Source organism: Dermochelys coriacea, chromosome 28 (genome assembly GCF_009764565.3).
Source record: "Dermochelys coriacea isolate rDerCor1 chromosome 28, rDerCor1.pri.v4, whole genome shotgun sequence".
NCBI classification, from domain to species: Eukaryota; Metazoa; Chordata; order Testudines; family Dermochelyidae; genus Dermochelys; species Dermochelys coriacea.
This window is the reverse complement of record NC_050095.1, coordinates 5,585,760-5,602,233: the sequence shown is the minus strand read 5'-3', so window position 1 is coordinate 5,602,233 and position 16,474 is coordinate 5,585,760. Positions and strand designations below refer to the sequence as shown.

At 47.5% G+C, this 16,474-nt stretch overlaps 3 protein-coding genes and 1 long non-coding RNA gene across 38 annotated transcripts in view; 2 read left to right on the top strand and 2 right to left on the bottom strand.

The window, feature by feature from the left end:
• LOC119849376 (zinc finger protein 420-like) overlaps positions 1 to 16,474 on the bottom strand; it is a 3,142,523-nt gene that overhangs the window by 210,171 nt on the left and 2,915,878 nt on the right. The window contains exon 13 of one of the 31 annotated variants that reach the window (XM_043503786.1): positions 5,641 to 6,969. The exons of the other annotated variants lie outside the window; for them this stretch is intronic. Within the exon in view, the coding sequence (XP_043359721.1) occupies positions 5,641 to 6,969 (1,329 nt within the window). The remainder of the gene's footprint in view (positions 1 to 5,640; positions 6,970 to 16,474) is intronic. 31 annotated transcript variants of the gene reach the window in all.
• Positions 1 to 16,474, top strand: part of LOC119849403 (zinc finger protein 501-like) — a 1,099,011-nt gene that overhangs the window by 321,750 nt on the left and 760,787 nt on the right. The gene's annotated exons all lie outside the window — the stretch shown is intronic.
• Positions 1 to 16,474, top strand: part of LOC119849388 (zinc finger protein OZF-like) — an 875,044-nt gene that overhangs the window by 612,131 nt on the left and 246,439 nt on the right. The window lies entirely within an intron of this gene.
• Positions 269 to 1,886, bottom strand: LOC119849438. Its single transcript, XR_005290491.1, has 2 exons — positions 1,654 to 1,886; positions 269 to 966 (listed from the first exon to the last, which is right to left on the bottom strand). It is a non-coding gene; the product is annotated as an uncharacterized LOC119849438 (long non-coding RNA).

The following is a 16,474-nucleotide window of genomic DNA, read 5'->3' as shown; positions in this document are numbered from 1 at the left end:
ATATTTGTGAAGGAAACGGTGAAAACTTCACTCAGGGCTGGACCACCGAGGCTCAGTGCCTGAAGGCTGAATTTGAACAGCCAGAGACCAGGGCTATTAGAGGGGCACAGCATGGGGCCAGAAGGATGAAGGATGCCTCGAGGCAGCAATTTGAAGCTGAAAGCCACTAATATTTGTTGCTATGCACAGGAGTGCAGAGCTTGTCATGCTAAGAGGTGATTATAGTGCATTGTTTGCACCAATCACAAAGATTTAAGAAAATTGCATGTTTCTTTGCAAGGCTGTTTGCCTTTCAAACCAAAACTATTCTTTTATTAAAAAGCAACCATCAGAGGAGAGAAAAAAAACAAAAAAACACCACATCAGCACTGTTGGGGATGGGGGAAGGGAGGGTCCCATGAGGAGGTAGAGTCCAAGGATTTGTGTATGTCCAAGTATCATATGCAACCTTAACCTCTGGAGTACAGTGCAGTGGGTACTGTACTTCAGCAGGGCAAAACTGCAGAGAGACGGGTGTTGAGTGCACTGGGTACTGGGCGTCCGCAGAGCTGGACTGTGATGGGGCAGGAGTGGAATGCAACGGGTATGGACTAGAGCCAGGAGGTTGCTAAGAGTGTGTTGGCGTGTCTGGGGGGGTGCATGGGAAAGAGTTTTGCGACAGTGGCTGCAGGAGAGGGCAGGCGCAGAGCTGCTCGGTTTGCAGTGCTAGTAGCACCAGGAGCGTGTCTGCTTGGCACTCCATAATGTTTAAGAGCCGCTCCATGGCTTTGTTCTGGCACACTGCATTCTCCTTTCAGTCCCTCTTCTCGCTGTCCGGCCACTCCTTAAATTCTTGTTTTTCGGCCACAGAGTGCATCATGACCTCATGCAGAAAGTTCTCTTTAGTTCTTCACGGCCGCTTTCTAATTCTGAGCAGCCATTCAGCCGGCGATAACAAAGAGGGAGGCTGGGATCCCAAGGGCATATCTGTGAAGCCAAAATGCAACATTTTACAGAAGCAGTATTGTTTGCAACACAGAGACCACTGAGGCAGAGATTTAAAACACAGCCACTACTCACATACCTGTCCGTAACTGGCTAACCCAGGCAAGCACCCATGAGCCACAAGACCCCCAAAATGGTAACAGCAGGGGAAATCACTGTTCCGGGCCTGTACCGTGGCTCTTGGAGAGAGACAGCACTGTAGGCGGGGGGGGGGCCTTATAATCATATCTGTGCTCACATTTTCCTCAGACTGTGTTAATTATGGCAGATATCTCGCAGCTGAGGGTGAGCAGGGAATCAAGGGAGGGTCTTCTCAAAGACTGCAGCGTCCGCCCTGTCCCTTATGTGGCTCGCCTATGTGCAGCAGTGCCCCCCCCCGTCCCTCCCGTGATGGCAGAGTAGTGCAGGAAAGTTACCCTTAATGGGGCAAGAAACAAAGCACCTCTGCCAAAGAACCTGCAACAGTGGATTGCCCTGTATCTCCTCGAGAGTTTCATGGAGATCGCTGGGGCAGATTCCCATGAAGCAAGGTAGTCAATCATCACCCTGTTCCACCACTCAGACTGGGCGTGTGGTGGTACGCACATTATACAGACAGAAGCCTGCTTTCTGCAACCCTCCTGTCCCCAAGAACTCACTTCAGTGATTCCCAAAATCAAAGCCACTTACCAGGGGCCTCCTCTCCTGTTTGCACTTCACCAAGCTCTGACAGCTGTGACTGGCTAGCCTCCTGCGGGGTAGAGGAGAACTCCCGGCTGCATGCATCCCTGACCTCTGAGTTATCCTCTGCCTCTGGGTCCCTTCCGCCTCCACAGCCTCGTCCAAGATTTCCTCCTCCTGGCTTGGTCCACTCTCGACTGGACGCGAGCCACCAAAGTATCCACGGTGCCCTTCGCGGTGGAGGTGGGGTCACCACCAATTATCGCATCCAGCTCTTTGTAGGACCAGCAGCGTGTGGATGCAGCACCGGAGCGGCGGTTTGCCTCCCGTGCCATGGAGTAGGTGTTCCTTCACTTTGACCCTGCATTGCAGTGTGTCCCAGTCATGGCCCCTTTCTCTCCTGCATCGTGAAATCTGTCCATGTGTAGCATAATTCCTACAGCTGGAGCACAGCTGGGAGTGGACAGTCTCCTCTCCCCAAATGCTAATCAGATCCAGCAGCTCGGCATTGCTCCAAGCCGGGGACCGCCTAGTGTGTGCAGTAGGCACGGTCACCTGGAAAGATACGTTGAGACCACTGCATGCGTCACCAAGTAAACAGGAAGGGGACTTTCAAATTTCCCAAGGAATTTAAGGGGTGGGGTTCATGGTCACCTGAGCGCAGGGCAGTAGAGTTCAAACCAATGACCAGAGAGGCGAGAACAGAGATTGTGGGACACCTCCCAGAGGCCAGTCACAATTCTGTAATCGACCAGGGGGTCTACACTGGCACCACGATGCTGTAGTCTTTGCACAGAAAGCTCTACATCTCTCATTGGGGTGGTATTTTTACAGCACTGCAACTTCACAGTTTCTGCTCACTAAGTGGCTTGGCAGTGTGTACACCTCGGGAGTTACACCGCAGAAATCTGCTTTATTGCGCAGAAACTTGCCATTGTCGACAAGGCCCTAGATGGCTTACATAAGAACGCAAGACTGGTCATACTGGTGAGACAAATGGTCCATCTAGCCCACTGTGCTGCCTGAGAGTTACCAGTGCCAGATGCTTCAGAGAGAATGAACAGAACAGGCTTGTTGACCTACAAGGTGAAGGTCTTTCACCCTTATCTTTAACTTCATTGTTGTCGATTCCTACTTCTCCTATCTTACCATACCTCCCCCAGGGTCTCTAGGCAAATCAGGTGCGAACCACTCCTTTGATACAGATGTGTCCCAATCCAGCTGCACTGAGGCAGACTTTCGGGCAAAGTCAGTTTGCAATAGGCTCGCTTAACCCAGCAGGTTTCTCAAAATATCTGTTGCTGTGAACCGCACTTAGTGTGGATGTGTGAACACCAAAGATATCAAAAATGAAAGAAATACAAGGCCAGTTTTGAGGAGGTTTCCAGAGCCAGGCCTGAGGTTAAACAGTTGTGCTCAAAAGGAGAAGGGGCCTCAGCACCTATAAAAATAACTGGTTGCAAAAAACAAAACAAAAATTAAATTAAAAAAAACACTAAACAAAAAACAAAAAAAACCCAACCAACTATCACAACCTACCATCATACATCCATCACCATTTTAGATTTCAACATCTCCTGCCTGATGTGACATCTTTGCTTTGCAAACAAGAGACCTGGAGAACTCTGTGGCTGTTACCCTCTAACTGGGTAAAAGGTTCCAAATCTTGTCTCAAGTAATTTTGCTCCTAACAGAAGATTTATTTTAAAGCTTATCAAAATAAATTCCATTTACATAGAAATAATTATAGTCTATATTGGGTCTCTGTTCTCATACATGCTATTTCTTTCACATATTCCCCCAATCTAATTCCTTTGGACTGAGGTTTTAATTTCAGGATTAGCCACCATTTCCTACAGAGTAGGATGGGGCAGGGAGAGAACTAGAAGAAAGCCTGAAGTATATTGTAACACTGAAAGTTATCACATAATCAGCCTCTTACATTACACTAATTAACTTCATGTTTAATTTCATTGTCGCTGGTAACAATTTATTCAACGATTACAAAATATAAACAGATAGGGCAGTTTTCTATTAATTCCCATTTCCACCCAGTGAGATGTGTGTGAAGTCACATTCTACACTAACCTACGGGCCTTCCATTTCTGTGAGTTCATTTCTCCCTGGGTCTTCTCCCATAAGTGCGGTTGGAAGGGGTCTCACATTACGTGGGAAGATCGCATCATGAGAAAAAACAACTCTGCTCTATTTTCACACTTTCTAATATTTCAGAGTAGCAGCAGGAGGAGAAATAACACAAATGCATTAGACTCCAGGGCAAAACGAAGAGACCAGAATCTGCGGTTTGGACTTAGCATTCATGTATCCTGTAGTCTGAACTTGGAATGTGATACATTCCCTCATTGGCTACCATCATTTGCCCAGCATGGAAGTGCTCCTTGTCCAACAAGGCAACCAGATTGGGACCCATAGGCATGGAATGGCTCTGAAGGAATCAGCTGTTTCTCTCTGTGCTTCATGGAACTTGGGATCCAAATGGCAAAGACAGTTGTGCCCAGTTTAATCATGGCATCCTTTAGGAATGTGATCAGTGCCACTTAACAAGGGAGCAGGGTTCTAAAAATAGCTTACCTGGGCCACAGGTCACCATAGCTTCCATCTCTGGGGTGAAAATCAACCACTAGTACCTGCAATTTCTACCCGAGTTCTTGTCAAATCGTTGAGCTTACTTGGAGTAATTTTACACTTCTCTGGCGTAGAATTCTTCACCAACCACACAACATATCGGTAGTGATAGTGAGGTATGACTCTCCCAAATATGCCCTTTTATTTCTTTAATCTGGTGGCACAGATTTAAATTAGGGACTAAATTCAGGTGCTGCTTAGAATCCCTGTAAGACACCAAATATCAGGTATCTATTCAAAATAGGTATCTTTCTGCAGCTGTATCACATTCAACACGGATTTCATTTTCTACAAGTTTGCAGCATCTCCCAAAGCTGAGCTCAAGAGAAATGTCACTTCCATTTTTCCTGTCCCTACCTAGACAGGGATTCTATTTCCCAAATAATAGGCAACATGCACCTGATTAGGAAGGAGAGATCTTCAGGAGCGACCTCCTTCAGGGCCTGGGCCACAACTGCTTTAGGAGCCAAATGCACGGGTATTTTGCTTTAGTTAGAAGTCATTTACTAAGGAATCCTCTTCCCAACCCTTTAGAAAAAATATTGACCTAACCAATTGAACAACGGGGGACTGGGATGGTGATGGGGAATAAGGGAATCCCTCTGACTTATCCTATCTTCTTCTGTTGTTACAGAGGAGAAATGACATTTTTTCCTATCCCTCCCCTGTTCCTGCTCTGTTATAGTTCAATATATTTTAAGTGAGGAAAATGGTAGTAAAAATGTCTGCTCTCCAACACAACCTGAAGCAACATCAGAGCAACTGGGAATGAAACAATTTGTTCCCGTAGAGAGAACTTGATGACTAACAATTGCTTTGAAATGGGGAAAACAGTATAACCGTGATGCTCAGGGTTTGTTTATACTTGGAAAAGTGATGGAGTTTAGGTCAGGTCAAGGGGAAAGCTAATGCCAAACACTGCACCTGGACTGCATCTGCTCTACAACCATGATTGTCTTCTTACACCAAGATCACTTACTTGAGCAGCCAACACCACGTAGAGTCCTAGTGGACGTAAGGGACAGGTAGTTTTTGCCTCATTGTAGCTTGTTGGGATCAAACCTCTCTCCCCCTCTGGGAGCTGATGAGTATTCCAGGCTGGAAGGACACACACTCCTACGACTCAAAAGGAAAGCAGTTGATAGAAAAGATCACAGGACTGACCCCAAAGAAGGGTGAGCTGCAAAAGGCAGGAGCAGACAACTGATCTGGGGGAGCTGAGGACCATGGTGAAGGTGATGCACAGATCACTATGTGGGAATTAGCAAATGTGATTTAAAAAAAAAAAAAAATCTTTGCCCAGCCCTAATCAAGGCATTTGTTACAGTTTTTTCTCGTGGATTTTCTGATGTCTAATAAGGTGTGAGCTGTGTTTGAAGCTTTTCCCACACTTAGAGCAGGTGTAGGGAGTCTCTCCTGTGTGGATTCTTTGATGTGAGATGAGAGCTGAACGACGAATGAACCGTGTCCCACACTCAGAGCATCCATAACGTTTCTCACCCGTGTGGATTCTCCGATGTGTGCTCAGGGTAGAGCTGTGATTAAAGCTTTTCCCACACTCAGAGCACACGTAGGGTGTCTCTCCTGTGTGGATTCGCTGATGTGAGATGAGGGATGAACTGTCAATGAAGTGTTTCCCGCACTCAGAGCATCCATAAGGTTTCTCTCCAGTGTGGGTTCTCCAATGTGTGATAAGCGTAGAGCTCCGATTGAAGCTTTTCCCGCACTCAGCGCACGTGTAGGGCGTCTCCCCTGTGTGGATTCTCTGATGCGTGATAAGGTTTGAGCTCCAACTAAAGCTTTTCCCGCACTCAGAGCACAGGAAGGGCGTCTCACCGGTGTGGATTCTCTGATGTCTGATAAGGTCTGAGCTCCGACTGAAGCTTTTCCCACACTCTGAGCATGTGTAGAGTTTGTCTCCTGTGTGGATTCTACGATGTCTGATAAGTTGTGAGTACTGACTAAAGCATTCTCCACACGCAGCGCACGTGTGCGGCGTCTCTCCTGTGTGGATTCTACAGTGTCTGATAAGTTGCGAGTGTTGATTAAAGCGTTCCCCGCACGCAGAGCATCCATAAGGTTTCTCACCCGTGTGGATTCTCTGATGCGTGATAAGGTTTGAGCTCTGAATGAAGCTTTTCCCGCACTCCGAGCACGTGTAGCGTCTCTCTCCTGTGTGGATTCTCTGATGTTTGAACAGGGTAGAGCTGTGATTAAATCTTTTCCCGCACTCAGAGCATGTGTAGGGTGTCTCTCCTGTGTGGATTCGCTGATGTGAGATGAGGGCTGAACTATCAGTGAAACTTTTCCCACACTCGGAGCATGTGTAGGGTTTCTCTCCCGTGTGGGTTCTCCAATGTGTGATAAGGTGGGAGCTCCGATTGAAGCTTTTCCCACACTCAAGGCATGTGTAGCGTGTCTCTTCCAAGTTGATTCTGTCTTGTGTAATAAGGTCTGAGTGGCTACTGATGTTTTCCTCTGGCCTGTGCTCAGTCTCACAGGCTTTTGCTTTTTCTGGGTGTGCACAACTCCCGGAAACATTCTCTTTGGACCCTTCTGATAACGTTCCATGTGGTTCTACTTGCTCAGCATCTTCCTGATGGGGTTTCTCCTCCTCATTCTCACTCACCTTCCCATCACCTGATGGGAGACAGAGAGAATCCAGACACAAGTCACTCCCTGCACCGGAAGGAAAGGAAATCTCAGAGAGAGAAACGGAACAAGGGATGAACAAACCAAAACGTGTGTTGGAGAGATCAAATCTATCAGGAGCTGATTTTCCCCAAACCCTTCCTCAGAGGAGAGAGAAAGGGGCCAGTTTTGGTCTGCATCTCACCAGAACACTCAGGAGAAAGCGAGACTGGGGAGGGATTGTCAGTAAGAATAGGTGGGATGCCATGAGTGACATCTTCCATAATGATTCCATTCTGCAGGGAACAATCCTGAACTTGGAGTGCTCACAAGGTCTTTCTATGGCATCCCAAATGTTTCCTGCATTCCCAAACAGTTTTTGAGTTGGTTTAACCAATTCCTCACCTGTGCAGGCTGCTCTTGGGAGCACTTCTTTCTCAGAGCCCCAGAGGTCTGGGACCCATGGCTCTTCCCCTTGTTCTAGCTGCGAGATCACATCAGGTTTGGAAACTGGAAACCCTACTTCAGGCAAAGAAAACAAGGGAGGTCAATGGAATTTGTCAGATACTTGTCACAAAGAATATTCTGTGGTTTTAACCCCAGATCATTTTTAAGCAGTAACATCCCAAGGCCAGCTTCCTTGGCTCAAAGTGGCAGGAAAGTAATTATTATTATAAATCATATTCATTACCTTAGTGCCCAAGGAGCAACTAACAGTGGGTCACCATTGTGCTAGGCAAAGTACAGAGAATAGAAGAATTTACAATCTAAATAGACAAGACAGACACAGAATGGGGGAAGGAGTAGAACCCATTGTTAGAATATAGATATTCAGGCCTGCCTCTAAAGCCTACACTTTAAGAATTCAGATGTATTTTATCACATAGCTAGTTACAGGGGTATAACAACAAAGAATCAAAATCACAGTCTGCCTGTGTATGGCCCTTCTCTCACCAGGATAGTCTGAGGCCTTGTTCTTAGGCTAAGGCCTTTGGCTAAGCAGCAGGGGCAGCGATAAGCTGGGAAGCGGAAGGTCACATCCTCACATCCCAAACCAGTCACATTGAAATAAGGTGGTCTTGGGCTGTTAGGAAGACTATCCTGTCCCAATAGTGCCCATCACCATCAGATGAAGAAACAGATTGTGAAACCCTCATTTCTGTATTGTTTTATCTTTATGGTCACCACTTTTACATTAAAAGAAAAGGAGTACTTGTGGCACCTTAGAGACTAACAAATTTATTAGAGCATAAGCTTTCGTGAGCTACAGCTCACTTCATCGGATGCATTTGGTGGAAAAAAAACTTTTACATTGTTAATTAGTCTGGTTCTCTAATTGTTTCTGTCTGCTGTATAATTAATTTTGCGAGGTGTAAGTTAATTAGGGTAGTGGGATATAATTGGTTAGAGAATTATGTTACAATATGTTAGGATTGGTTAGTTAAATTTCAGTATAATGACTGGTTAAGGTATAGCTGAGAATTACTGTATAAACTGAGTCAAACAGGATGGGGAAAGGAAATTGGAATCATGTTTGATGGGGGGTGGGAAACGGGAACAGGGACACAGGCAGGCTCTGCGGCATCAGAGCTGGGAAGGGGGACCAGCTGAGCGGCAGCGAACCAGCTGAGCAGCGGGGACAGCAGAGCAGCTCACAGCAGGAGTTTGCCTGGGACTGGTAAGTATCCGAGTGTGTGTGTTTGCTTGCTGAGGAAGTATCCGAGCGTGTGTTTGCTGGGAGGGCAGGGAGAGAGCCTGAGTGAGTGTCTGATTGGCTGCTAGCCTGCAGGGGGCGGGCATTAGGGTGTCTGTGTGTTTGCGTCAGGGAAGCCTGGCTGTTTAAAAATAGCCGGAGCCTCGCGAACCAGCTGAGCAGCGGGGACAGCAGAGCAGCTCACAGCAGGAGTTTGCCTGGGAGTTCGCCTGGAGTGAGCCCAGTGAGGCTTACATCTTGCCAACGTCTCTGAGGAAGCTCATAGTAGGTAGGTGATATGGAAGGGGGGGGTTCAGCTGTTGTGACCTGCACTGGATGTGCCATGTTTGTCTTTCTTCCACAGGACAGAAGCGACTTTGTCTGTACAAAGTGCAAGCTGGTCTCCATATTGGAAGAGAAGATTGAAGGTCTGGAGCAACAGGTAACGACCCTGCGTTGTATACGAGAGACTGAGGATTTTCTGGACCAAACTCAGGATAGGCTTCTAGGGGCACAAAGCTCTAAAGATGTAGAGCAGGTTGCACAGAGGAGCCAAGAGGCCAGTGAAGAAGCTTGGCAACATGTGACCTCCAGAAGAGGTAAGCGGAATGTCCGGGTTCCAGTAACACAGACACAGGTAACTAACCGCTTTCATGTTCTCTCCACAGGTACCAATGCGGAGAGTGGACCAGATGATATGTCTGGGGGGAGAAAGCAGAAGGAGACTCCGCTGGTTGGGAGGCATGAGATGCGATGTCCTGAGGTTGGAGGTTCCACGACCACCACTCCAAGAGGAGAAGGCGGGTGGTGGTGGTCGGGGACTCTCTCCTCCGGGGGACTGAGTCATCTATCTGCCGCCCTGACCGGGAAAACCGAGAAGTCTGCTGCTTGCCAGGGGCTAAGATTCGTGATGTGACGGAGAGACTGCCGAGACTCATCAAGCCCTCGGATCGCTACCCCTTCCTGCTTCTCCACGTGGGCACCAATGATACTGCCAAGAATGACCTTGAGCGGATCACTGCGGACTACGTGGCTCTGGGAAGAAGGATAAAGGAGTTGGAGGCGCAAGTGGTGTTCTCGTCCATCCTCCCCGTGGAAGGAAAAGGCCTGGGTAGGGACCGTCGAATCGTGGAGGTCAACGAATGGCTACGCAGGTGGTGTCGGAGAGAAGGCTTTGGATTCTTTGACCATGGGATGGTGTTCCATGAAGGAGGAGTGCTGGGCAGAGACGGGCTCCATCTTACGAAGAGAGGGAAGAACATCTTTGCCAGCAGGCTGGCTAACCTAGTGAGGAGGGCTTTAAACTAGGTTCACCGGGGGAAGGAGACCAAAGCCCTGAGGTAAGTGGGAAAGCGGGATACCGGGAGGAAGCACAGGCAGGAAGGTCTGTGAGGGGAGGGCTCCTGCCTCATACTGGGAATGAGGGGCGATCAACAGGTTATCTCAAGTGCTTATATACAAATGCACAAAGCCTTGGAAACAAGCAGGGAGAACTGGAGGTCCTGGTGATGTCAAGGAATTATGACGTGATTGGAATAACAGAGACTTGGTGGGATAACTCACATGACTGGAGTACAGTCATGGATGGTTATAAACTGTTCAGGAAGGACAGGGAGGGCAGAAAAGGTGGGGGAGTAGCACTGTATGTAAGGGAGCAGTATGACTGCTCAGAGCTCCGGTACGAAACTGTGGAAAAACCTGAGTGTCTCTGGATTAAGTTTAGAAGTGTGTGCAACAAGAGTGATGTCATGGTGGGAGTCTGCTATAGACCACCGGACCAGGGGGATGAGGTGGATGAGGCTTTCTTCCGGCAACTCACGGAAGCTACTAGATCGCATGCCCTGATTCTCATGGGTGACTTTAATTTTCCTGATATCTGCTGGGAGAGCAATACAGCGGTGCATAGACAATCCAGGAAGTTTTTGGAAAGCGTAGGGGACAATTTCCTGGTGCAAGTGCTAGGGGAGCCAACTAGGGGGAGCGCTTTTCTTGACCTGCTGCTCACAAACCGGGTAGAATTAGTGGGGGAAGCAAAAGTGGATGGGAATCTGGGAGGCAGTGACCATGAGTTGGTTGAGTTCAGGATCCTGACGCAGGGAAGAAAGGTAAGCAGCAGGATACGGACCCTGGACTTCAGGAAAGCAGACTTTGACTCCCTCAGGGAACAGATGGCCAGGATCCCCTGGGGGACTAACATGAAAGGGAAGGGAGTCCAGGAGAGCTGGCTGTATTTCAAGGAATCCCTGTTGAGGTTACAGGGACAAACCATCCCGATGAGTCGAAAGAATAGTAAATATGGCAGGCGACCAGCTTGGCTTAATGGTGAAATCCTAGCGGATCTTAAACATAAAAAAGAAGCTTACAAGAAGTGGAAGGTTGGACATATGACCAGGGAAGAGTATAAAAATATTGCTCGGGCATGTAGGAAAGATATCAGGAGGGCCAAATCGCACCTGGAGCTGCAGCTAGCAAGAGATGTCAAGAGTAACAAGAAGGGTTTCTTCAGGTATGTTGGCAACAAGAAGAAAGCCAAGGAAAGTGTGGGCCCCTTACTGAATGAGGGAGGCAAGCTAGTGACAGAGGATGTGGAAAAAGCTAATGTACTCAATGCTTTTTTTGCCTCTGTTTTCACTAACAAGGTCAGCTCCCAGACTGCTGTGCTGGGCATCACAAAATGGGGAAGAGATGGCCAGCCCTCTGTAGAGATAGAGGTGGTTAGGGACTATTTAGAAAAGCTGGACGTGCACAAGTCCATGGGGCCGGACGAATTGCATCCGAGAGTGCTGAGGGAATTGGCGGCTGTGATTGCAGAGCCCTTGGCCATTATCTTTGAAAACTCGTGGCGAACGGGGGAAGTCCCGGATGACTGGAAAAAGGCTAATGTAGTGCCCATCTTTAAAAAAGGGAAGAAGGAGGATCCTGGGAACTACAGGCCAGTCAGCCTCACCTCAGTCCCTGGAAAAATCATGGAGCAGGTCCTCAAAGAATCAATCCTGAAGCACTTAGAGGAGAGGAAAGTGATCAGGAACAGTCAGCATGGATTCACCAAGGGAAGGTCATGCCTGACTAATCTAATCGCCTTTTATGATGAGATTACTGGTTCTGTGGATGAAGGGAAAGCAGTGGATGTATTGTTTCTTGACTTTAGCAAAGCTTTTGACACGGTCTCCCACAGCATTCTTGTCAGCAAGTTAAGGAAGTATGGGCTGGATGAATGCACTATAAGGTGGGTAGAAAGCTGGCTAGATTGTCGGGCTCAACGGGTAGTGATCAATGGCTCCATGTCTAGTTGGCAGCCGGTGTCAAGTGGAGTGCCCCAGGGGTCGGTCCTGGGGCCCGTTTTGTTCAATATCTTCATAAATGATCTGGAGGATGGTGTGGATTGCACTCTCAGCAAATTTGTGGATGATACTAAACTGGAAGGAGTGGTAGATACGCTGGAGGGGAGGGATAGGATACAGAAGGACCTAGACAAATTGGAAGATTGGGCCAAAAGAAATCTAATGAGGTTCAATAAGGATAAGTGCAGGGTCCTGCACTTAGGATGGAAGAATCCAATGCACCGCTACAGACTAGGGACCGAATGGCTCGGCAGCAGTTCTGCGGAAAAGGACCTAGGGGTGACAGTGGACGAGAAGCTGGATATGAGTCAGCAGTGTGCCCTTGTTGCCAAGAAGGCCAATGGCATTTTGGGATGTATAAGTAGGGGCATAGCGAGCAGATCGAGGGACGTGATCGTTCCCCTCTATTCGACACTGGTGAGGCCTCATCTGGAGTACTGTGTCCAGTTTTGGGCCCCACACTACAAGAAGGATGTGGATAAATTGGAAAGAGTACAGCGAAGGGCAACAAAAATGATTGGGGGTCTAGAGCACATGACTTATGAGGAGAGGCTGAGGGAGCTGGGATTGTTTAGTCTGCAGAAGAGAAGAATGAGGGGGGATTTGATAGCTGCTTTCAACTACCTGAAAGGGGGTTTCAAAGAGGATGGCTCTAGACTGTTCTCAATGGTAGCAGATGACAGAACGAGGAGTAATGGTCTCAAGTTGCAATGGGGGAGGTTTAGATTGGATATTAGGAAAAACTTTTTCACTAAGAGGGTGGTGAAACACTGGAATGCGTTACCTAGGGAGGTGGTAGAATCTCCTTCCTTAGAGGTTTTTAAGGTCAGGCTTGACAAAGCCCTGGCTAGGATGATTTAACTGGGACTTGGTCCTGCTTTGAGCAGGGGGTTGGACTAGATGACCTTCTGGGGTCCCTTCCAACCCTGATATTCTATGATTCTATGATTCTATGACACGGGGAAAACGCTCGGCGGCATCAGAGAGGGGAATGGAACACTGGGGTACAAATTCTATCGGCATATAGACATAAGCCTGACTGGTGTGAAGGGCTTTGGAATATGCTTGCTTGGAAACTAACCCCAGTAAAGATTGTATTATCTGTGCTTCAGACTTCTGGTCTTTTGCTGCTTTCTGTCTGCGTGACAAGAACCAGGGAAGTGGGAGGGTGAAGGGAAAGCCCTCTAACAAAACGGACATGACCTGATAACCAAGAGGTAAACCTTTAAGGAAGGTTTTAATACACTTTGGAACGGATGAGGGATTCCCATAAGGACTGAGGAGGGGGTGATGTTAAATACACATTTAGATCCTTTTCTTGTTTTATATCTTTTTCCCATAAGGCACACAGGCACACTGTCATGGATCCATCGGATCTGTGCAATGCCCTGGCTTTTAAACAGTCCTTGGGAGGTGCTTCTTGAGTGCACAAAACTCCCAAAGGGTCCCACTCTTCCACAAGGATGGGCCATGGAGCTTCAACACCAGAGACTGAGCCTCTGGCTTCAACACTCCTATTCCAACCTGTGAGCTCTGCCCAGCATGTCCAGCTGAACGACACTCCTCTTCAGAGACTGTTCCTCAGTGAATGCAAGTTTTTTCTGTGACACTGGGAAGACTTTTAAAACACAGCAGGGTTTATTAGTCAAGTTAAACACAGCATTAGAAAGTCTTTAGATTAGGACAGAGAACAAGACAATATAGTCCATACTGGCCAATGCCCTTGAGCCATGCTGCTGTAGAAAACAGCTTGGTTTCCTTTCACTGTGCCTGTCCATTTGTCTTTCCTCTGGCAGAGTTCCCTGTGTCTGCGAGCCCAGTTCTTCCTGCTCCCAAAAACGTAACGAGTCCATGTATGCTTCACTCAGCCAAGCAAATATCATCCCATGGACAGGTGACAATTATTCCCTTGTCTCTGTGGGTATTCCACTGATGTAGGTTGGTCCCAGCCAGTCCTTAATGATCCATTCGTATCACCCCATGACAGCTATGTGACAAAACACCTCATGTCTCCTGCTCTTTATAATCATAGCAATACCAGTCACACAGGAAAACTGAGCTGTGTATTGGCATCATACAAAGTACCGCCAAAATTCCCACACACACACACTGCTCACAGCCCTTGGAGAGAAAGGAAAGCATAGGAACTGGACGTTAGTCCAGCGAACACAGTGAAGGACAAGCTGCAATCCTCAAACCCTAGTCAAAAAGGAGAGGCATGTGGGTCCCTACCCATAGAGAGGGGCTGGCTAGTGGCCTGATACCTGAAAAGGCATTCCTTGAGCTGACCATGGAGGCAGGTCAAAGGCTCAGCTACCCCAGAACTGTGACATCGCAAAAGCACACTTTGGGGAATTAGGAAATCTAGTGACTCAGGTGTAATGGGAGGGAGAATTAAACTCCCCCAGTGCATGGAGAAGGCTGGAAAATTAAACACAAATTCAGGAGCAACAGCCTCTAATTCTTCTGGAAAAGGAGAATGTAAGAAACAAGAACTAGGCCACACAACCTCAGGAGGGACAGGCTTAAAGATCCAAGAAGCCTGGAGGGAAGACAGCTTGTGGCTGCTGCAGATGGGGAGAGCGGGGAAAAGACTCTCTCCAAACTCTCACTCCTATTGAACCCGGCCTAATTTTATGATCTATGACCACCATGTCTTGTGGGCAATTTTATAACTCGCTAGAGGTAAAATGTCAATATCAGAGCATTGCTTATTAGCTTGAAACATGTGTGGAGGGGGAAGGAGGAGAATATAAATAAATGGGTTATTAAGGGCAGGGACTATACTACAGCCGGGATCAAAGCTCTGAGATCGATCCACCGGTGATCGATGTAGCGGGTCTAGTAAAGACCCGCCAAAATGACTGCAGATCGCTCACCAGTCGACCCCTGTACTCTATCCTGACGAGAAGAGTTAGGTAAGTAGACCCTGCAGTAACTCGACCTAAGGTACATCGACTCCAGCTACATTATTCATGTAGCTAGAGTTGCGCAGCATAGGTCGGCTTACCGCAGTAGTGTAGACATTACATAAGCTTGCTACAGGTAAGGGCCATATATTAGGTTGAGGCTTTGTGGGAGTAGTTATGCTGAAGTCTGGGATTTACCTGAACAGGTCTAAGGAGAGAACCCCAGGTTAGATATTTTGCACCCTCATTTTGAGAGACTAACAAGTAACCACAAACATGCTATACGCCACAGGATTTTGAAAGAAGGAAGTTTGGGGTGGCTTTAGCAATTAGCTTGCTATGCAGTATCTCAGCAGTTGGACATCATTCATATACTGGAATTATTAATAAATAAGTTATGTAAATCATGAGTATTAATGTCTGATGCTTAATTATGGACTTCCCAAAGGCCACATATGGGTCGGGGCAGCTATTGACATTATTGTAATCAGAGTAAAGGAGCAGATATGGTATATAGCCATCCTATTACCATAAGAAAGCAGATAAAATACCTCTCCTAGTAACCATTTTTTCATTTTGTCAGGTCCCCAAGACAGTGTAAATTGAAGCAGGGCCTTCCTTCTGATGGTCTCCCTTGCCCCTCGATTTTGGTTTCCAATGGTGTCCATAACTTGTAAGTATGCACAGTGGAAGACCCTCTTTACTATATTTATCTTAGTCTAATCGTTATGTGTATTGATTTTTGCCTATGATTTCAATTATAACTGTCTGTATTAAATCAAGTTTCTGTGCGTTTCACCAAATTTCTTCTCAATTAATTTTGAGTAGCCATGTACAAGGGCAAGTTGTACCCCAATATGTAATCTTATAGGTGTAAAAACGGTTCAGGCTACACTACCACCCTGTGATATCATCAACAAAGTGCCCATTTGTGCCTGGGTAGCAACCCTGCTATGGGAGGGAGGAATGTAGCAAGGACTCAGGATCGGTGGCCAGGGAGGCTGTGTATAGAGACGGGGAGGTTATATGGGGAGGGGGTAATGAGTGGGAGAGGGAGGTCAAGAGTGAAAAAAATGTATAATTAAATGAAACTGAACAGAAATAAAACTGGAGTGTAGGCTCTAAAGCAACAAGACTTGGGTAGGGATTCGGGGTTAAAGGTCTGGGATCCCCCACAGCTCTAGATCCCCAAACTTCTCCTCTCTCCCACTGACCCACCCAACCCACTGCCTGGGTGCCCTTCCTCCACACTCCCCTCCCCTTCGTCCCATTACTCTCAGCCAGCACCACCTCCCGGCACCTTGGGAACTTCTTTTGTTCCCTCCTCGTCTCTCACTATCTCATCCCTCCCTGCTGCTTCTTAGCCCTAACCCTGCATACTCCTTCCCCATGTCCTGGCATCCCAGAATTATCCACTCCCCCGTTCTGCTCCCCTCCCATGGCTCTGTTCTCCCTTCACCCGTGGGGTCCTGAACGGCAACATTATGCCCTCTCCTATCAAAAGAGGAGCTCATCTGACTGTCACACAAGCCATGCATGAGTCATACACCTATTTACTCAATTTAGAATTCTACAGGGGGCATATTTTCTTCTTAAAATGAGGAAAAGGC